At 39.2% G+C, this 22,403-nt stretch overlaps 1 protein-coding gene across 7 annotated transcripts in view; it reads left to right on the top strand.

The window, feature by feature from the left end:
• Positions 1-22,403, top strand: part of OXR1 (oxidation resistance 1) — a 291,991-nt gene that overhangs the window by 132,224 nt on the left and 137,364 nt on the right. For 4 of the 7 annotated variants that reach the window (XM_074898543.1, XM_074898536.1, XM_074898540.1 and 1 more), the window contains exons 3-4: positions 10,353-10,518; positions 17,805-18,001. In XM_074898543.1, coding sequence (XP_074754644.1) covers positions 10,460-10,518; positions 17,805-18,001 — 256 coding nt within the window. In that variant the 5' untranslated portion in view covers positions 10,353-10,459. The remainder of the gene's footprint in view (positions 1-10,352; positions 10,519-17,804; positions 18,002-22,403) is intronic. The other 3 variants (XM_074898538.1, XM_074898537.1, XM_074898539.1) reach the window with 1 other exon arrangement.

Raw genomic sequence — 22,403 nt, 5'->3', positions numbered from 1 at the left:
TTTTAGGTGGTGAGACACTGGAACAGGTTGCCCAGAGAAGTTGTGGATGACCCATCCTTGGATGTGTTCAAGGTCAGTTGGGACGGGGCTTTGAGCAACCTGGTCTAGTTAGAGATTTCCCTGCCAATGGCAGGAGGGTTAGACTAGGTGGTCTTTAAAAGACCCTTGTAACCCAAACCATTCTGTGATTTTATTCTGTTATTTTCTTCAGGTAAAATGTGTCAACCACTCTGAATTCCTGTTTATGCAACACTGTCATTTTAATTTGGTTCAGTGAATTCTCTTTTCATGTGCTTTGGCCATATTTTGCATTTTCTCCTTTTTCTTGCATTATACCCATTTTACAGAAAATGTCGTCTTTTGATTTCCTTGTGTAGAAGTTCACTCCACTTGTAAATTAATCAAATGAGAATTGCCAGATCTTTTTTTCCAGGTAGCCAATGTCTGAGTGGACAAAATGCCAGAATGGTCAATGGAGGGGTTAAAAATAGATCAATATTTGTGAATTGTAGAGATTCTTTTATGGCTCCTGAGCCAGTATCATTGTCTCTGAGACAACTGGAGAATAAAACAGCTCTCTTGACTTGGCCTAACCTGCTTTCAATCAAAGATAGCTTTCAATTTTTTTGATGGGACTGTTTTCCCTTAGAAAAGTGCAGACTGATCTAAGTAGGACTGTGTTGTGTTTCCACGTTAAAAAAGCATATACTTTCCTACAAAGATATGCAGGAATTGTTTGGATTTCTTATTCCAAGTAAACTCCATGTTTGAAGTCATTATTATTTTACTTATTTGCTATTTATCATAAACAGAATCAAAATTATGTCATCAAAATAATTTGTCTTTTTACTTCATCATAACAGCACCCTGAAATGATCTGTGATTATGCTGTTCCTTCTCTGCTCTGCCTGTCCTTTCACTTACCTCCCACACTCTCTTTTCTTTAAAGTTTTGTTGCTCATTGTTATTGAAAAATATACATATATATGGGGATATATTATGGGATGGAGATTTTGGTTCCTGAAGAGGTTTTTTTTTTTTCTTTTCACATCTTGTAATTGATTTTCACACAGTGAGATTTAAGATGACACTGGCCCTACCAGCTTTTTATTAAGTTATATAACTTCTTGGTTTCTCAGCACTCTGTAAAGATGAAATGCAGTAGCTGCAGCACAGATGAAGAGGTCAGTTCTCATACATAAAAAAATACTGTGTCTACCCTTTCTCCACTTGTTTGTTACATGACCTATTTTTTTTTATAGGAGCGATGACTAATTTTTACCATATTAACATTAAAAGCTTTATATTCTCAGAATATGTGTACTTTTATGAATTACTGAATCCCAAACCATTTTTTTCCTGCAGTATATACTGCAAAATAAATGGAATGGAAGGTCAAGGAACTCTGTATTTTGTTCACATAAATTATGAGTACTACAGTGTTCTAAATATTTGTCATTTGGGCACCCAATTATCTTGGAAAAGCTGTGAGACTGGATCTGCAGGAGGTGACTGTAATGATCTGACACTGGACTGGTGTATGTAATTCATGCTCCTGTTCCATAATAGGAACAAGTTTTCTGTCTGATCTTAGGTATCTCCAAATGAATCTTTGTGTTGCTCTAAAATATTTCTATTAAAATACCCAACCTTAATCTTACAGCCAAACTAAGTCAGTTCAATCTGGATTTCATTTACCAAAAACATGGATTTTTCTAGAGGAAAATACTCTTTCAGACAAAATTTTGAAAGCATAAGAATTTCCTGGTTCCAGTCAAAAGATTTTGGTGGGTAGCCTGTGTTTTGAGCCTAAACTATTCTGAAAGTGAAAATCTTGATTGCATGAAACACTGGAGCTTTAAAACGCTGCTGAAGTGGCTAGTCACAGGTATTTATGCTGCCAGGGTTTCAAGGAGAGGACTCTGGCACATGGCACTGGAGCAGAGCCGTTCGTACACCTCTGCCACAGGCAGGAGCATGGGGTGCCTGCTGGCCCTTTCCCGTCTGTGCTCAGTGAAGGCAGGTGCCAAGCAGTGCCTGTGTCCAGTGTGGATGGGCAGGAGAGTAAGGAATTTTATGGATTTCCCTTTTCCATTCTTTTGAGTTTGCTGTAAAGACTTACAGGGGTTTTAATAAGTGTTTTTTGCAGGCAACTAATATGATAAGAAGCATCCCCAAATATACGGGGATCTGAACTAAGTATAGATAAATGCAGAGGGCTATGGAGGGAATAGGATCCAGTCTTTTTTTTCTGCTGATTTATGTTCCAAAATTCTTCCTCATGTTTTTCACGTGTGAGTGAGAGGTTTTACCTTTCTGTTCATAAGAGCAATTAGCAAGACTTAGCCATAATATTTTGATTTCCTAATAGTTACTTTTCAAAGAAGATTAGCCAAGGAAAAAAACCACATACTGTGAGATCAGTTAAATACATCTTGAAATCCTGCCAAAACTTCCTGAAAACAAAATGTGCTTTACTTATTCTTATTTTGCATTTAGACGCAAAGCCTCTGATTTATATGATAGGACTCCTAAAATCTTGACAGTTTTATTGCATGCATCTAAATGCAGCATCCATGTTTTAGCTTGTATGTTGTTTTCTTACAAATTCTGATCAGGTGGTTGTTTAACAGTTCTGCCTTGGAGCTGAGCTAAATACATAAATGTTTCCAAACTCGCTTGCCTCACTTAACATGCTGTGGCTTCATTTGTCTTCTGGGCTCTGGTTCTGATCACTTCCAACTGTGTTTAAATCTCTTCTTGGTTTCTCTTTTTCATACTGTCAGGCTCTAGCTCCTTGTCTCATGTACCTTCTCTGTTCAGCTGCCTGTCAAGGCTTATGTCTGATTGTGGGGATCTTAACCTGGCAATGCCAGACCAGCCTTGAGGTGCTCTTTATTCTGGACTAAGGGGGAAAAAAGGCTCACTGTGCTTTGGGAAGCCACAGTATAGTACTTTTTGATTGGATTCTTCTTTAAATAATGTCATTTACTATGACGCCCATAGATTGCTAGCGTCTGGAAGTGGATATAGCTGCAGTGCTTACAGAATTCTGCTCTCTGGGCTTATTGATTTAAAAATAGTAATAAAAACCCCTGCAGGGCAGCTGTGTTCTACAATCTTGTTTCTGTTTGTCCAACTCTATTTTATGTCATTGTGAATGGAAAAAAAAAAAAATAGGAGAAGATTGTTGCTTGTTACAGGCATAAATCTAAACAGTGGTTCAAAGGAAAGGTAATCCTTTTCTGCTGGTGAGGACATGTCTTTACTTCAACATGAAACTGAATTATGGTTTTAGGTTGTCTTCTTGAATCTCAGTATGTGCTGCCTGTAAGTCCCACCTGCAGAAGGGAAGAGACTTAAGTGGTGGCGATGCTCTTCATAGTGTATCTGAGCGTGAGCTGCAGCCCGAGCAGCGGAGGCTGACAGCCATTTCTGCCGCTGCAGAAGTGTAGGTGGCTGCCTAGGAGTGCTGCTAGTCTTCCCCTGCCTTCCTGTTCTTCCCTCCTCTCCCCCAGTGTCTCCCCCCATCTGCAGCTGAAAGGTTAAGAAGATACCAAATCTGTGGATTAAATTTACATTATCTCTTTCATACTGTTGCAATGTCACTGCAGCGTTTGTGAGGACTGCCCTTCTTACTATCTTAATGTTTTGCTGGGAGCACATTCCTCCCTGCTCGATTCACCAAGGTTGTAGCAGTAACTGTTCCTAAAAGTCCAGCAGCTCATCTGTAAACCTTTGAGAAGAAAAGAATAAAACACCTTTGCTTACTGAAGTGTGCAGAGCCAGGAGCCATGGTACCAAAAATCCTCCTCATGCCCATGACAGAGTACCATTACTGAAGACACAACAGCTCAACCACCACTGACCCAAGAGTTCATTCAAGCACAGGAGCACAGATGCAAGATGCATCCTGAAAGGAAGTGAGGAAAAAGTTGAGAGCAATCGTTTTGCTTTGGTGTTGTGCAGGAATGTTTTGCTTACAGGAAGCTAAGCCTTAAGGCAAGTATCTGAACAGGCTTGTACCATCCTGGGCACTCTCAGGCATCAACTGCTTCATGTTTATTAATGCAGTTTCGTACAAGGCTTCTAGATGCTCTGCAACATAAATAAAGAGTTCTGATATTTAAGTGGTTTTATGATGTAGTGGCTTGGTAGATAACTCTACAGAAGGATGTTAGGTATCTACTCTTGAATCTCAGCATGCACATGTGCCTACTGATCCAACTGGTCTTTGGCAAGCTGTGACCTGCCTCCACAGCTGCTTCAAGAAATATGGTTCTGTCATACTAGGATGCTGAAAAGAGTCCAGGTACCTTAACTCCTGCAAATCTGATCTTTCTGTTTACTATTCACATTCAGGTTGTAAAAAAAAAAAAAAAGTTGGATGATATCCTTCGATAAGCCATGCTGTGCATTAATGGTCACCTCCTTCCTAGGATGGAGACAGCTGAGCTACCTTGCTGGTGGTCTCAGCGTCAAGCAGGGACCCAAGGACACCACTGAATCAGGGCACCTGTCAGGAAGCTGGTAGAGACTCAGAAATACACAGCTGGCTTATTAAAGACCGAGCAGTAACACACTTCATTGTGCTGTGCTCTATTTTAATTTAATTGACTGGCAACACTTGTCAGAAGAAAGTTCAGCTTCTGAGTAAATACTGACAAACTTGATAACTGCAGTACTTGATGTCAAGGTGGGTTTATTAAACACACAAATTAAAAATGAAGCCTTCAGTCTGTACCTAACAAAATGAACTTTGCTATACTTCAATTTTTTTTCCCAATATTTATCGATACCATTGCTATGGATATAAAATAAGACAGTCTCTTCCTTTTTTACGCAATTTCCTTTCCTAACGTTAACATTTAGCTATGTGCTGTAGAAACAGGGTATATATTTTTATGCTAGGAAGACTGAAAACTATCTTCTGTTATTCAAATATTAAAAAATGTGTGGACCTTTTTAAGCATATACTTTTTTAGAGTCCTACGTCTTTATATAAATCTGAACTATGTAAGTACTGGACTCCGTATTTATTTTGTCTGTCACAGTTGTAAATGGAATGACCACCCCGTCAGCTTGAAGCTCAGGCCACAGGGACACCTGTGCCACCCCTGGCAGCCCACAGCCCTGATACTGCTCACAGACACAGTGTTCAGGCACTTGCTGCCTTGTCCAGCAGGACATCTGGTGGTAGCAACATTTCGTGTAGTCTATAAGTGCCTTTACGTTCCATAAATGGGAGAAATCAAAATGAATGGTGACACTTTTATTAAAGACAGGTATTTTTAAATGGTGGAAATCTGCTATCTAAATCTCCAGTGGCTTCCAGCAGCCACCGATATGCTTTGGTCATTGGGTCATCAAAACAAAGGGCTTGATAATGGAAGCAGAAAACAGGATTACAGAGGAGGACCTGAAAGGACCCAGGACTAAGTCGTCTTAAGAGGCAAGAGGGAATTTCATTTGTAAGGAAACTTGAAAAGAGAAATTGGCTATCGTAATTCTTAGTTTAAAACAAAAGCTAAGATGAGGAGAAAACTGTACTGATGGGAATGGAGAGCTTTCACAGCCCTAATGAAGTTTGTAGGCATTGTCCATTGCAAGCCAATATCCAAATAAAAATATATGCTTAGTGTAGGATAGATACCAGCAGTGCCTCCTGCTTACAGCTCTGCAGACCTAGAACTTACTGAGAGTGGGAATTTTCAGTGTGATCACATCACATTTATTTTCTGTCCCCACAGTTAGGGGATGTTGAAATTACTGTTGAAGTCTCAAACATTCTCATAATATAAAAATCTTTCATGTTCTTGAAGGGTTTTCTTTTTCCTTTCTTCTACTACAGTTTGTTGTCCCCAGAATACATTTGCTTGGGTTTAGGTTGAACATAATCTCTGTGCTTGCCTGAACCACTTTATTCTCTCTTGGGGATGCTCTTGCCCTGGTTCTCACTCCTGTGGCTCCTGTAGCTCTTGTATCTTCTGCGGCTCCTGCTGCTCTGTCTAAAAGGGCTTCCCCTGGTGCATGGTCCCTTCTGCAACCAAGTATCATCAGCAGTTGTGGGCTGTGCTTGGAGAGTGAAGATGTAAAGAAATGTCTTTACAACCTTTACACTCTTGTGGGCACAAAGTATAAAGTTGTTAAAAATGTTCCTCCTACTAGCACAGAACTGAGAAACAAAATAGTTGTGTGGGTTTTCCGTTTGTTGAATAAGTAGGCACTATTTCACAACCTATCTGTTCAGATGCATGTTTCTCCTTTATATATAGATTCTCTTAGTACACCTGTTATTAATCAGCTTATAAAGTGGCTTTGCTTACTTTTAGGGGTGACAAGACATGAAAGCATATATGCCTGAGATAGCATTTTTTCAATAAGTACAATTATCAGACTTCCCATTTTCTAATTGCATCTGATGGGACCTTAACAAGGCTCTGGATCTCTATCTACTGTGTGGCTGCAGCGTCCAAGTGAATAGAGTATGGGCTGGCATCCCCAGTGAGCCCTCTGGGCTGTTCTTGGAGCTCGGGAGGAAATGCTGGTAACTGCTTTGCCATGTTACTGACTCCGGATGAAAAGAGAAAGCTGGTCGGGATTAGTCAGAACTGAATACTTAGAGCAGGAAAGTCTCCTGCCAGAAGGGTAGGAGGATAATTTTGTCTTGTTTAAGTACAAAATATTCCTGGATCTTTGAAGATGCTTCTTTCTCATCTGATATAACCTTGGTTAACCCAATATATGAATCAGAAATAGAAAAAGAACAAGACAATCACTTTTTCAAACCTGTATGGCTAACACCCAGTGAAACTCCCTCAGGAGAAAGTAGCTTGGATGAACATGTTTTCAGTGGAGGGTGTGGTATATATATCAAATAGTAATAAAAAAATTTAACCAATATAAAGCTCATTTTATACAATCTAGACATTTTCTGCACATTTCATTAAAATGCTAGAATTATAATTAGTATTCAAAATATTTGAATTAGTCATGAGTTGAAAGGCAAAACCACAATTCTCCTTTGGCTATAATGATGAAAGATTTCTCATTTTGCGTCATTTCTAACTTTCCTTTGACTTGCCCCCCGTACTCAGCACTGGTGAGGTCGCACCTCAAATACTGTGTTCAGTTTTGAGCCCCTCACTACAAGAAGGACATTGAGGTGCTGGAGTGTGTCCAAGGAAGGGCAACGAAGCTGATGAAGGGTCTACAGAATAAGTCTTATGAGGAGCGGCTGAGGGAACTGAGGTTCTTTAGTCTGGAGGAAAGGAGTCTCAGGCAAGATCTTATCACTCTCTACAACTGACTGAAAGGAGGCTGTAGCGAGGTGGGGGTTGGTCTTTTTTCCCAAGTAACAAGTGATAGGGCAAGAGGAAATGGCCTCAAGTTGTGCCAGGGGAGGTTTAGACTGAATATTAGGAAAAAATTCTTCACTGAAAGGGTTGTCAAGCATTGGGACATGCTGCTCAGGGAAGTGGCTGAGTCACCATCCCTGGAGGTATTTAAAAGATGTGTATGTGTGGCATTTAGGGACATGGTTTAGTGGTGGATTTGGCAGTGTTAGGTTAATGGTTTGACTCTTAATTGGTTTGATGGTCTTAAAGGTCTTTTCCAACCTAAACAATTCTACAGTTCTATGGTTCTAAGTTAGGTGCTTCCACAGAGATTTATCTGAGAACCGATTTATGTTCCTAGCAAGGAGAAATGCTAGACATTTTAGTCTCCTTAGGGAACAGCTTCTGTCTCTCTTCACTGTAACGAGAGTCTGCCCTTTGTGAGTTGGTGCTAATTGCTTCATTTTATAACAGTTGCTTTTTGTCTTGTGAGGACTTACAGCACAACATATTATGCACAAGTTGCAAATCTATGTAATCATTATTTCAAGACTAACCTATATTGCAGAAGTATGAAGACATGGTATTTGTACAAATTGGATAACTTAGTTGGATAAGATAGTTACTGTTTGACTTTAAGTTGCTAGCCTTGTCCAGGCTTGTCATTGACCTGTATTCAATAAAGATAGGAGGGTACTTTCAAAGACTTCTAGGTATTAGATATTTTTTCAGTTCTAACATCTGTGTAATGTGCTGTGCCTGGTTCTTAGAAAAGTGAAACAGCAATAAATGGCTTTCACAGTGCAGCCCCATAGTCCCCACAACTAGTGGGAAGCGCATAGCTTTGCTCAAGGGGCGCTTTGGACCTCAATGTGAGGGTGAGTTTTGTGTCTGTAGGAAGAGGTGGGGAAACTCCATTTGGGAAGGAGCATAAGGAAAGTTTGGATGATTGTCTGTGAGATTTGTGTGTTCTACTGCCCTGGACTGACCCCCCTCCTCAGCCCCATGGTCTCGTGGCAGGTCACAGAGCGTGGTCTTTGAACTCTCTGCAGCACGTCCTAATGCTCAGACTAAAGATGGAGGCTCTCTTGGTTGCTGCACCTCTGGTAGCAGGACTGACATTTGCGACTGCCAAACAGCACTGTGTAACATGGCAGTGGCATGTCATGGTGTGACAGGGCAGGCTGCCCAGGTGCAGGAGGAAGGCCAGACTGGAAGGTCCCACTTGCCTGGAAGTACTGCAGCCATTGTATCTGCCTGGGCTGAGATGCTCCTGGCTGGATCTCATTCACTGTTTATTTATTATCCTTTCCCCTGTCACAAAATACCTTTACAACTCAATGAATTTTCAGTGATGAGATCAGAATGTCTTATCCCATGTATGTCTTCTGGAAACAAGATAATAATAATGTATAAATTGGTTTTGTATTTTGAAAGAAGTCTTTAAGCTGTTTCACTGTGTACATTTCAAGTTGCATGAGCTACTGGGCAAGGCAGAAGAATGTGCAGATTTGCACTTTCATACCTTAAGAGAAGCATATTAGGACACCATGTTCTTCCAACCTGAGCTGCAGTTGCTTGCTGCGCTGATGTTTATTTGTTGAGATGGTAGAATTAAAACACACAAATCTGTGGTCCTGTAAGAGCATTGTAACTTCCAACATCCTCTGCCATCTCTTTGAGAAATTAAAAGGCCCTTTTGCTTCCAAATTTGACTACATAAATGTATGCGTGTTATGACTGCATATACTGAAGCAATCTCAGGAACATTAAGTGCCCAGGGATATTGCAGCTGACTTGTAAACAACTCAGAAAACAGTCAAGCCTAGGGTTGGAATCAGAAATGTAAATGCAATTGCCTAAATTAAAAGCTATGGATAAAACAGCTTTGTTGATGTATAAATTACTTGCAGCTAGCACAGAAAATAATTGATATTATGACAAAGTTAATTATATGGAAAAATGCTACGAGCTTATATGGCTTCACTGTAGGTGAGGTATTCCATCTGTCTCAGGGTATGCCACGCAGCTCCCAGACCACTGGCTACAGCTGCCTTTGAAAACTCTGAATTTAGTTTGGGAAAGAGAAGATGGTAATATAGGATGTGGTCCTGCATAATATAGGATGTGTGAAAATCTCACAGTAATTTTCAGGGCAATAGGATCCCAGTGCTGGTTTCATAGCCTATAATAAAGAGATTTGGGAAATCGCTCCTTCTAATCAGGTGAAGTAAAGACTTTCCTTAATGATACAACCTTAAAATAGTTTAGACAGTTTGAATCCATCCTTATAAATAAAGTTGCATTATAATGCTACAGCATTAATGAGACAAATAAGAATGAAATAGAAATTATTGTCACTTTAAAACTATTATGCAAAATTTTTCTGTGCTGAATATGACAGAGCTGGAAATTTCAAGACCCATGCAAATTGTACTAAAGTAGATTTGCATAAAGCATTGGAAGAGCTTTTGTGAAAATGGAACTAGTGGGAGTTATTTAAATAACAGTATAGCAGCTATTAACAAAATAGCAAGATTCAAAATAGTAATTTACTTTACACTTCTTTTCTAAAACATGTCCAGAATCAAGATAACTGTCAGCAAATAGTACAGCATCGCAACCCACCCTCTCAAAATCCTGAAAGAAAAGATGAAGAAATTCTCATCCCTGACAAAACACACACCCTTGCTGCAGAGCATATTATTTCCACCATGTAAAACAGCTGTAAAATATTACACAGCCATGGCGAAGCCATATGATCTTGAGCTCTTAATCCTTAACAAAAGCTTAGGCAGGAACAAAATAGTGAATTTTATATGCTGTGACTATCTGAATTACATTATGCATTTAACGTGACCAATGCCATCTTCTTCTCCATCATCATCATCATCACGTCCCTCCCCACTTCCACCATGCCTCATCTTCCTGCAAATGTACATCTCCAGGCCCATCTGTGGTGTGTAGAGCACGTTGACTCCTCTGCTCGTGGACTCACTAACACTTCTCTCCCAGGCAGTGAGAATGCCTTGTCACACTTGAACCACAAGTGGATTCTGGATTCTCCCGCTTGCAGTTCATGGATGTCATCTGGCAGCAATCAATCTATATGTCTTCTGTAAATGGTCCTCCAAGGGTTTACCTGTAGCAGTGCTGTCATGCTCCCAGGAATAATCACAAGGTTTGTGTTCATTTTCGTAAGTCTTTATTCTATGATACGCCCTTGAAACACGAGGTACCAGCGTTGTCTATGAATCCTCTTAAAAGGGTGTGGGTTGCCTGTTCCATACATCACAAAACCAGTTTTTCAGTCACGTAGATTCTCTTCATCTCTTTGCCTGAGGCCTGGTGGAAACTTCTGGTTTGGCATTGTCTTTTCTTACAAAATGAGGGATAGTGTCAGTTTTCCTTCATGTGCTGGGACCACCTCTGTAAGGATGACTGGGAAGCAGAGAGAAGGTGGCTTTGGCTTGCTTTCTGGTACTCTGATGATTAACAACTGTTGTGTCTTTAATTTCATGGTAATTTCTGGTAGTGTGTGTAAAGGAACAAGAGTGTTTTGTATGCTTGCTCTACATGGTCAAATACATACGCTGGGGGTAAAGAGGAAACTGGTTTTTTTGCACATAGCTCTTGCGCCTACACTGTTTTCTTTCCTGAAGCTGGGCTGAATGTTGTGTTGTTGATACATACCTGCCGCTTTGAATTTCTTTTGGGGTTGTGTAGGTGTGAATTCATTCCTAATGCTTTCATAAAGTGTGAAGGTTTTCTTGTTTTCTGCCATCAGATGATCTCATAAGCATCTTGCATTATCAGAAAAATCTGTTGCACGGTCAACACATGAAGTAGCAGTCTGAAGGGCTTTTCTGTGGTTTTTGTTTGTTTGTTTGTTTACTGGTAGACATCGATTTTAATGGTATTCTATTTTCTAGTTGCTTTGTGGTGGTTAGTTTTGTTTCCCTCTGCAATTCTTAATGACCAATTCAGATTTGAATTGCAAGTATGTCGCATTCCATTTTGTGTAGTACTTACATAGTAGTGGATACTGAATGAGACATAGCATGCATTGAGTGTCTCTTTCCATGTGAAATTCCTTCACCTTCCAGCAATCCTTGACTCTGTTGAAATACCTCCATGCTTCACGCACTACTCATGTCATTCTTCTTTGTACTGAGCAATACCCCTAGCCTGTCCAATTATTTCCATCATGCAATTATATACCATTCAAAGAAGCACTTCTTTATGTTTATTTCAAATTTGCTGCTTGCCTTCATTTGGTGCTTCTTAAATCTCCTACAGTGTACACTCATTTGCTGCTCACCTTCCCATGCCTGGTGGCTGTAGAGGTCCTTGTGCTGTCCCCCACCGATGGCTCCTTGCTGCAGTCTGTTTTATTTTGCCCCATGAAGAACCGACTCATTGTCATCATGGGTGTTTTTTTTCTTTATCAGCCTAATCCTGCTATATTCTTTTTGGGAAAGGATGACCAGAGCAGCATGTGGTATTCAAGAGCATTAAACCAAAGATTTTCCAGCAGTCCTCAATGGCATTGCTTCATGCTGCAAACCACGCAGGAGGAGCCTCAGGCAGTAAATGGAGCCTGGTTGCAGACCACAAGCCTTCTACCTGATCCATCTGTATTGCCACAGCAGCCAAAAAGGGCTGGTCACATGCAGATTTGTGTGGAGGCCGGGTGTGGGTGGGTGGATGGGAATGGGACACGGAGGACAGACACACCAGTGTCTGTCCACAGGGGAATAAAGCAACTGGTTTTGGGGCTACTCTGCGTAGATGCTGGGGGGGTTAGACCTTCTGTGTTTGTCAGACCTTTGCAGTGCTGTACTGAAAGCAGTTTACTTTTTTCCAGAATCCAATAAATCCTGACTGTCAACATCAGTTCAAGTAACATTTCTTGCTACAAAGAAATCAAATTCATAACCTGCTCTTCTGGGCATTCAAAAATACTAAATGCATCTCTGAAGAATAGGCATCACTCTTCAAATTAATGATTTTGCTTCCTATTAACTGTGTAGTAAAATCTCTGCAATAGTCACAAGGGATGCAGGGAGTTTTTTGTATTCAGTAGATAAGAGTGAGCTAGGCTTTCCTCCAAATCTTTGTTGCAGTAAGGGCTTTTTACTTAGAAATTTGCAAAGACTGAATTGCACAGATTCCCAGACCCTGGGATGCTTTGTATGCTTGTTTGTTTTCACCATAAATGGTTTAAATACTTTTTTTTCCCTTTTCTTTCAGACTGGACTGCTAGCCATGCTTTGGTTTTGGAGCTGTCAAGATCTGTTTAGAGAATAATGCTGGTTTTTTTTTTTTCCATGCTGCTTTACAAAAATTCAGTTTGCAATTATAACATGAAAAAGTTCATGAATTGTATTAGGAACAGAATAGGTTTGTGATAGTGAATGCTAATGCTCTTAAAATCTATAGCAGACTTGCCAGGGAATTCACTAGCCCCAGGATTTCAGGACTTCCCATATGTATGGACTGCCCAGAGGACTTGGTGGTCAATGCACAAAGACCCAACCACCTGACCATATTTTCTTCTTGAGGGAAATGGTAAGAATCTCTTCAAAGTGACCCAAAAGGTACTGCTGGGGAGTGAGTGCAGGACACTAGCTAGTCAGGAGGAGGTAAAAGCTGGAGCCATCTGTTAGGCTGTTTCTAAGATGAAGTAGAAAACTTTGCAGTTATATGCAGAGAATGGAAAGAGAAATAAAGCGCAAGTTCAAAAGCTAGTCGGAGCATCTTCCTACAGGTATGTCATATCACACAATTGGAGATGCATGTCCCTCCTGGATTAGTTAAACGAGCAAATGCACTGTGATGGGAAACTGGCAGGATGCTGAGAGGCAGATTTGGGCGTTGTGCCTCTTTCCGGTAGGTTTGACTGCAGAGAAATGGCTGGAGTTGCCAGGTTAAGCGACATCTGTTCTAGGAAAATACAGCGAGATACAAATGGAGCAAATGGGGTTTTGATGGGTTATTAGCAATAGTGCAATTGGATTACACAAATAGGTGTGAAATGTGTGTTTGAACAGGGTTATCTAAACCCAAGGTGCTGCTCAGCCATATTCCAAGCAAACACGGCATTTCCAGATCCAGGCAGCAGCAGCTGAGTAACACCTCCTCTGGCCCTACTTGAACTTTGACCTGGGATGGGTTGTCTCAATTAATTGTCAACAATTGGGTCTTTATTGTCATTCCATGTTAGCCTCTCCTCTGAAATTACTGCTTTTGCTGTGAAGGTGCCTGTCTGTTTTAACACCCAAGTGAGAGCACAACCATACTTCACAGAAGCTGCTAGTAGCCAGAAGACAACAGTAGCGATGGACTCGGGGTTTCACACCTCTGAAAGGCTGCAGATTTTCTTTTTTCTGTTGCATAGTTTTACCTCCCCTGGAACTTCTATAATTTAAGGATAGCTGCAGAAAAATTTTTTCCCTTTCTACTTCAGATCTCAGTCAAGTTAGGACTTCGTCCTTGCTATTAGACATGCATTTCCAAGCCTGACTAGTGCAGTGATGACTTTGCAATCCTCGCTGGCATGCTGTCTGCTGGCTGTCTGCAGCAGTGTCAGTTTGGGTCATGCCAGGCAATATTGAAAGACCTGTGTTGCCCACTGCTGAAAAGTTAGTTGAAGGCTGCTACAGAATACATAGAATAAAGGATACAAATTATTTGCCATGGTATTTCTTATAGCTTTTATTTGTTTTTTTCTACAAGCAGACAGTCTGAAACAAAGCAAAATGAGGAATGTGGTCCTAAGACATTTCACGTTCACATTCCTTTCTGTCAAAGAATAAATCTTGTTTCAGCCCAACTGTGCAGCTTTAATATAAAAAACCAAAACCAAATGCAACACAAAGCTAATAATAAAGCAAGGTGCTGGAAAAGGGTCAGGCTTATAATGAATTAATTCCCTTGGCTTCAAAACGTACACAGAACTCAGGCTTTCTTTGCAAGACATGATGGTGTAGTGAAGATGCAGTTCAAAGGCTGAAGTGTTTTTTCAAACTACTTGCCAGCCATGACTGCATCAATATACATTTCAGGTAAGCTGAAGGAGGATGCATTCGAGCAAGTTGCATGTTTTTGTCAAGTCATTCCTCTAAAGATGTGTCCTGGCTTGAACCTGTGTTCTACTCAGCTGACCCTGTTATCTCAGAGTCTGGATTAATTCAAACCCTGTATCTTTCTGTCTTTCATGGCAGCAGAAGCACTGTCATCATGGTCTCTCAAGAACTGTTTTACAATATTATGTGCACTTGCTTGTCTTTCATGCTCCTGTTCTTTAATTTCAGTACTCAAGTACCTATGACTCTGGAAATCTTACATTTAAATTATTCTGGATTGCAAGAGTAGATAACTTTTTGGACATTAATTTGCTATAGGCATTTCAACTAAGTCTTTTATTAATCATAAGTCACCTGAAAAAAGCCATACAATACTGCTCAAATGACAGGTATTATCCCCTTATTGCATGTGATTCTAGAAGAATAGACACAGTATATTTTAACAACAATCTGGTATTCCTCACAGTGCAGCAAGCTATTTTATTAGCCACCGCCACACTGTAATTCACAGCTTTATTAATTGGACAGCCTTGATAGTGAAGAATGTGTTCATAACATAGTTGAGAATATAAATCATAGTGGTATTTTTCAGTTTGTTTAATTTATTTCAACTCATCTGCTGTCTGTCCTCCCCTGGGGCAGAGCATAGAAATGCCTAATGCAGGACATACCTACACTTATCGACCTTTAGGCCTTGCTTGCCTTGGTTTGATATTATGGAGGTACTAACCACTTTGTAGATTCTTTGCCCACAACTATTTTGCACAGCACAGAAGCCACACACTGTAATCACAGTGGAAGCTTTGGTCTGAGGTAGAAAACTAGTGATTTTCTTCCCCAAAGTAATCCTTTAAATCTTCAAAGATTTCAAGTGGTAAAGAATTATAGAGACTTTTTATGTCACCTGAAATATGGCATATTCAACAATATAGCAGAATTTAGCATCCTAATAGAACACCATTTCATTGTTAATGAGTCAGTGAAATATTCCAGTCTTCATTTTAGGTAAACACATTTGACCAGCTGTAGGCTTAAAGATGAACTGCTCAAAACAAGGTCTCACTTTTGGAAGCAGCATTTCATACAACAGCTTTCTTTTCTTCTCACACAATGTTTACTCAGAGAGGATGCCCTGCCCAGTCTTATCTTGATTTTTATCTGCATCAGTGCTCATAGAAGCAGTCAGTTAGTTCATCCCAAGCTGTTCAGGATTGTGTCCCCACTGATGCCATCTATGGTTCCATCAACTAAGATTTTCAAAGTAAAGATAGTTTTATGACAGTGTCTAGTTGTTCTTCCCATATCTGTAGGGCTCTTTGAACAGCAGAAGCTGATGTAAGCAGCTAGTAGTTGTGCACTGTTTCTCATTATGCCACTCTTACAAGTCATTAAAATAATCTACTGTGGCTACTGAATGCTAAAATGAACACAGTGCATAGTTAAACCACAGCCTGTCAAGACAGGATGTCATCTATATCAGAAGTTTAGATGAGGAGTAATTAAGGACAAACCAAGAAAAATAAGAGCTAAAAAAGTTGCATCATCTGACTCAGAAAACCTGCAAGCCAGGAGACCTGAGTCTCCAGCCTGTTTGCTGGAGTCTGGAAGGATATCCTGGGGGAGGTACTCTTTCTATTAATGGAGTTGTTTGAGACAAAGGTTTTGTCTAGATGAACATCTGCTTTGACCTAGTACAAACTTTCATAATATGTAGGAGGGATACAGGTCCCTGAACTGTTTGTGCAGAGGCACTGGAGCTGAGGAGCCTTGCTTCAAATAAAAGACATTCTGGGCTAGCCTAGGGAAGAGGTTATAATGGAAGTAGTCTTTCTCATTGGAACACATAGAGAAGTTAATTTCTAACTGTTAACTTTCTAATTGCTAGTCCTTTCCCTGGACTAGCAATACCCCATATGAATATAGTCATTTTGCCTTCATAGTGTTATTCATAAAATTATATATACACTTTTGTACTTTAATATATCTTCCAGAGCTTGATCGTGACCTGAAGATTTTCTAGTCTACTAATAGCAGTAATTATTATTACAAAATTTAACCAGTTAATCTCTTAAATGAATAGATTCCATTCTCAGTGCAGGCACATATGCAATTTCTTTTAATGGAGAAAATGTTTTAAAAATAAGGAAGCACAGAGTTAAGAGGAAGGCTGCTTAGCATTTAATTGTTACCCTAATAAAATTATCCTTTGACATTACAGAACTTTATCGTTTTACTTCACTTGCTTCAAAATTTTGGAATGATTATGAACCATTCATCTCAAATCAATATCTCACTGCATTGTCATAAACTTCATTATTTCCAGGATCAAATCATGTAGTCAGCTATATACACTTATAGAGCCTTAATTTAAGAAGTGTTGACAAAATCCAGTGCGTATGTAGTGAGTTTTATAATAACAGAGCATTTGTCTCTATTCAGTAACTCTAGTAGCATAATAACCTCTATTTTATGTTGCTAGAAATAGCAGAGATGCCAGAACTACGTGATTCAGTGATGGGAGTGTACTCATCACCGCTCTGAAGTAGGATTTGAGAGTTTTTCTCAGAACTCTGATAAAATGACTAGATTTGGAGAGTAATGGAGAGTGATATCATTTGCCTTGATTTTAGCAAGGCTTTTGACACTGTCTCTCACAATATACTTGTACCCAAATTATGATGTTATGTCTGGATGTGTGGACAACTACATAGGTAAAAACCTGGTTAGATGGTTGGACTCAGAAGATAGTGGTTAATAAGTCGTACTCTACCTGGATGCCAGTGACGAGTTGAGTAACACCAGTTTCTGCTGCAAGACAGAGAATTTATTTTCCTCTGTCCTCTAATGTTGCAGTGCACAAAATGGTACCTGGGGTTATTTGGATTCTTGAGTTTCCATGAGATACAGCACATTGAAACTACTGCAGAATGAGAAATGCAACTGTAGAGCAATGTCTGAATTCAGAAGATAGTAACACAGTTCTTTTCTCTTGGGGCTTTCAGCAATTCTGTGTGAAGGATTTAATTTCTTTGTACTCACTCTCCTTGTCTGTGGAAACTTAAAGACAGGCAACTTAATGATAGGTTAAGTATTGGCAGCTCATCTCTGAAATAGATTAGGGACTGATCCTTCAAGCAGCTCAGCAGGCTGATCTGAGAGCAGTTTAACAGTTGTAGCTACATGTAAGATGGAAGTGCTTTAACTGATGTAACAAGAGCTGAAAGGGGAAATTAATACAAGGCCTAATTTATCACTGTTATTCTGTGTTCTACTGCAACATGCACGAATTGTTGTAAAATGAATATAGTGCTCTTATTCTATACATAATGGGGCATAGAATGATGATTAGTAATACCTTACTGCCTTAAATTGCCTTTAGATTAAAGAAAAAGTCCCAGTCAGTGGATATTGGTGCACCAGGATGCAACCCAGTGGCAGCTGAAGCTCAAACACCTCAGCCCAGTAAATCTTTGCTTGCAACTAAGACAGCTACTTCTGAGGAGGAACAGAACAACACCGCAAACACCCAAAGGCGCAATCCACGAAGGAGTGAGTTGAAGAGATATTACACCATTGGTGAGTTTTCTTTCACAGAAAAAATCAAATATACTTGTTAAAAAGGCAATGTCTTCCTGTTTATTTGTGGCTTATTTCTTTTGGTCAGTTGCAGTTGGTTACTAAGATTACAAATGCCCACAGCGAGTATTAAGATCTCATATCTTAACGCTGATGTCAAAGTAGCCTGAAGAATTAACCTGCTTTATTTGTATTGCACTGTTTACAAGAATTCTTTCTTCCGCCTGTTTTTTTTCTCAAGAAGAAGTTTTGAAGAAATCATAGAAGCAGTTTTGGGAGGAAGGATGTAGGAAGAACATAACTGCCTTTGACAATAGATTGCATTAGAGTCCTGGTTAGAAAGGATTTCCATTTTGGAGAAGGAGGAGACCTCCTGAGTGTGAGGGATTAATTATGGGGGTTTCTGTGTACCCTTTTCTGAATATTTTGGTTTTCTGGATATTCTTCTGGGATTTCAGCATCTACATGTTTCTTGTAAAACAATCTTAGGCACCCTAGAAGATGCTTCATAACTTTCTTCCCCATAAATCATTTTGGGACTGGGCCTGACTGATTCCTTTGGCAACATTTTACTTCTCACCTGATTAAAACTGAGTGGAGAGTGGCCTTGTAGTGTTTGTGTCAGATTCATCAACGCTTGTGAGAGGCATATGTGCTAATGGGAGTGCTACAAACAAAAGGGATGGATGCTAATGCTGTGCTATAAAGAGAAAAAATATCAGCAGATTTAGGAAAAATAAGTTATATATTTTAATTGTGGGTTTGTGTTCTGTTGAATTATTGCAGTATAATGTGATAATTTTGTCTGTTCCAAGGTAACTATTTGTGCGTCTTTAACTTGTCTAAAAGGTAAAGAAAAATGTGTTGCCTGTCATTGTATTACGTCTGAACCCCTTGAAGTTGACTGTCATCGTAAGTTACATTGTTTTTAAAGAAGGAAACTGCATTAGCAATCTACACATTTTAATAATGAAGGCTGTATTTTAAGTGATGAATGTTTGTATGTGTTTGCATTTTTTGGTGCCTTACATTCAAATTGGGTTGCACAACTGCCTTCTGAAAACTCACAGAAGTTTCAGTTATTATTCAATCCTTTCTACCTCAAAATGAGTAAGAATGAGGCAAAGTGAAGGCATTAGCATTCTGGACAATAGGTCTAAAATTTTAGTTTAAAAATCTCAAATTTCATAATCCTTTAAGGGAGATTCTATTTATCATATCCTGTGTGAGAATAGCACCCTAAAATAAATACTTTATACTTCAGTATAGAACATGTTTTCTGACAAAGCATGGTTAAATCAGTGCACTTGAATGGCTTTTTTACTCTAAAATGTATTCTCTAAGAAATATTGCCCTATGGCTTTTTTTTTCTGCTCCTTCCTCCAAATAATCTTAAAGGAATATCAAAGATATGCCAAGATTGCTACATACCTAAAGCAGGGGATGGAATGGGGGAGTTTTGCATGAGTAATAACAAAAGGAGAAATCTACCACATCATCAAAATACATTCTTAATCTAATTCAGGATTAAAAAATATTACTGGTAAATTGACCACAGTTGAATGTTCTTCTGTGATCACTCAAAATACAGTCAGTGTATGGAAGCACAAACTCAAGTTTGCATTTATCTACTTTTTAAATTTGACTCACCTGCATTTTCTTTTGGGAACTGTTACAAAATGCTTATAATGTGAACTCTATCAATGTTAGTAATGAAGAGGTGCTTCTAGTGATCTCAGGGTCTGAGCATTAGCTGCTTAGGATCTAACCTCAGTGCTGGAATAACAGAATGTTGTTCATACGTTTGATTAATTTGTTTTCATATTGCACAGCACATGATTTGACAGACTTAGACTGGAAAAGATCTCTGAAGGTTATATAGTCTGGTGTCTAATGTGAAGTGCAACTTCAGCCAATGCTAGATCTGAACAGCCAAAGCTTTGTCTTGCTGAGTCTTGACAGTCTCCAGGGATGAATGCTCCAAAGCCTCTCTTCACATCATGCTGGAACATGGACAGCATGTCCATAGACAAAAGCATTCGTGGGCAACTTGCCCATAAACAGATGCTAACATTTGTGAACAACATTTGTAGACCCTGGGGAAGTACAAGGGGAACAGACCACCGAAAGTGGCCAAACTTTCAAGTTTTTCTTAAATATAATCTTCTGTTATCCTTGTACAGAGCATGGAGTGACGTGACCTGGCCGGACTAACCCACTGTGGGAAATGTATTGGCTTTATGTTCTTATACATACAACTGTGTCTATGTGACTTGCCTAAACCACAAGGAATAAGTTGCTAGAGACAGTATTATTGCATACTACATAATGTTTGAATTTTACTGACAGGCAAATTGAAGAAGTGAGTTTCTCTGTATCTTCACAAATGTTTAATGGCACACATTCCTGAATATTGAGAAAATTAAAGGTTTAATCTTGGACAGCACAGTACTGATACCAGATGAATATGTTGGTGTGCTGGCTGAGTTGTTCTGATGTTGAGTCTATGGCTTTGATAACCTGAGAGACATAATAGTTATCTTTTTAGAGCTCCCATCAACTTCATCATTCTTGTAAGTTATGGCCTATATCACCCCCTTGATTTAAAAGTAATTTTCTATGACTTATCTCAAAAATTATTTCTAATAGTCAAAGTTTAATCAAATAGTTTGTTACTTTCTGGAATGAATGTACTGACACACCTGCAATGAGCTGGAACTCTAAAACAGAAAAATACCAGATTCTAGTGATCTTTTCTGTACAGGTGGCTGTTAAATAGCTTAAACAAGCCCATTAGACCTGTTGCTGACCTAATACAATTACACAGGGTTTTATCTTGTTTTGCCCTTGTTTGCATGTTCTCTACTAGAAGCAGTCTGTGTCCAGGACTGAGAAACATGAACTAATCATTACTGTGATAAATAGATTAAGAAAATGTGTTAAAAACCAATGCTTTCGGATGGCTTTGCTGCTTTGGTTTTAAAAGTAGTATTCTGTTACATTAACCTCAGACCAAATTGGCAAATGACAGTGTTTATGGTAGTGACTAATGGAGCTTGAGCAGACAAATGCCAGTTGTGTTTTCTGTTACTCTCATTTTCCTTAACAACTTATTTTCAGTAATTATGATCTTAAAAGTTATTTTATAGATATGAGAACTGGCTCAAATGTGCATATATAAAAGAAGTATGGCACTTCTATTTAGATGTGTGCATATAAACAGTTTATATATTTTAAAATGTAAATGTCAGCATCACATTGCCTATTAAAACTTAACTTTAAGGCCTAGCAGTTTTGTTAATGGCTGCCCATTTTATTGAATAGCCATGCAGCTTAAAATTATGCATAAAGAAATGTGTAACCATCTTTACTTTATCAACTCATGGAAAGAATAAAATCAAAATTATTTTAAAAATACAGGGTTTTTTTTTTTATTTGGCTATGCAGAAAGCACTTCAGAGATCTTTATATAAATGTAACTCTGCTTTGCAGACTCAAAGACATGTGAGTATTAACCTTGCACACACATGCTTTACAGAAGAAATTCTAGCAGCTTGTGTATGCTTGCAGCTACTGTGAGCAGATACAGGCAATTGTGTAACAGACTGTGTTCCTAAATACTCTGTAGCATCAGGATATTATTTAATTTTTTGTGCCACCTTACATGTACACAGATTTACCTTGGACCTTTCAAAGTTGAATGTTTAATGAAGAAGGAATATCCTGGTAATTCCAAGAGATTTTAAAAATTCATGAGCACCACTCATACTGTAGAGAGCTATCCACAAGATACTTCTATTGCATTTCATTTTCCCCACAGACTGCATCTCAGATGCTTCCCAAACTTAATGAATTTACTTTCATTTCTGAAAAATCGGGAAAAAGTAGGTAAGAGAGAGAAGAACTGAGAGGAACAGGCAATGGGGAACAAGTTGTGTGCTCGGATGAAATGAAAGAGAAAATGGAGAGTCAGTGAGGGGGAGAAATAAATCTTCCATATGGCAGGCTCAGCAGGCAGGAAGGCTCCTGCACCTCCAGTGCTGAACTGGTGTGAAGAAATTGAGTGGGAGCTCCTAGATTAATAAGGCGAGTGTAGGAAAAACAGTCTGCATGGTGGGCTGGATGAAGTTTTTTGGAGAACTCTAGAAACAGCACCCAAGACACTTAAAAATAAAAACCTAAAATTAGACTTTTTAGATGCTTCAGGCACTTAAAAATTCAGGCCACTTATTTCTGAGGAGCTTATTGTTGAGCAACTCCCTCGAAAGAGAAAAAGAAGGTTTCAGCACTCTAAAAAGTGGGCTGGAATATTATACAATGGAGAATTGTATGCATAACCTGAATTCAAAGCAGGAAGGCTATATCAGCGTAATGCCACATCCAGCCCACAGCTGGGCTTGCA

This window comes from Athene noctua, chromosome 2 (assembly GCF_965140245.1).
Source record: "Athene noctua chromosome 2, bAthNoc1.hap1.1, whole genome shotgun sequence".
Lineage (NCBI taxonomy): Eukaryota > Metazoa > Chordata > Aves > Strigiformes > Strigidae > Athene > Athene noctua.
The sequence above is the reverse complement of the archived record's forward strand: the minus strand, read 5'-3'. Positions and strand labels throughout refer to the sequence as shown.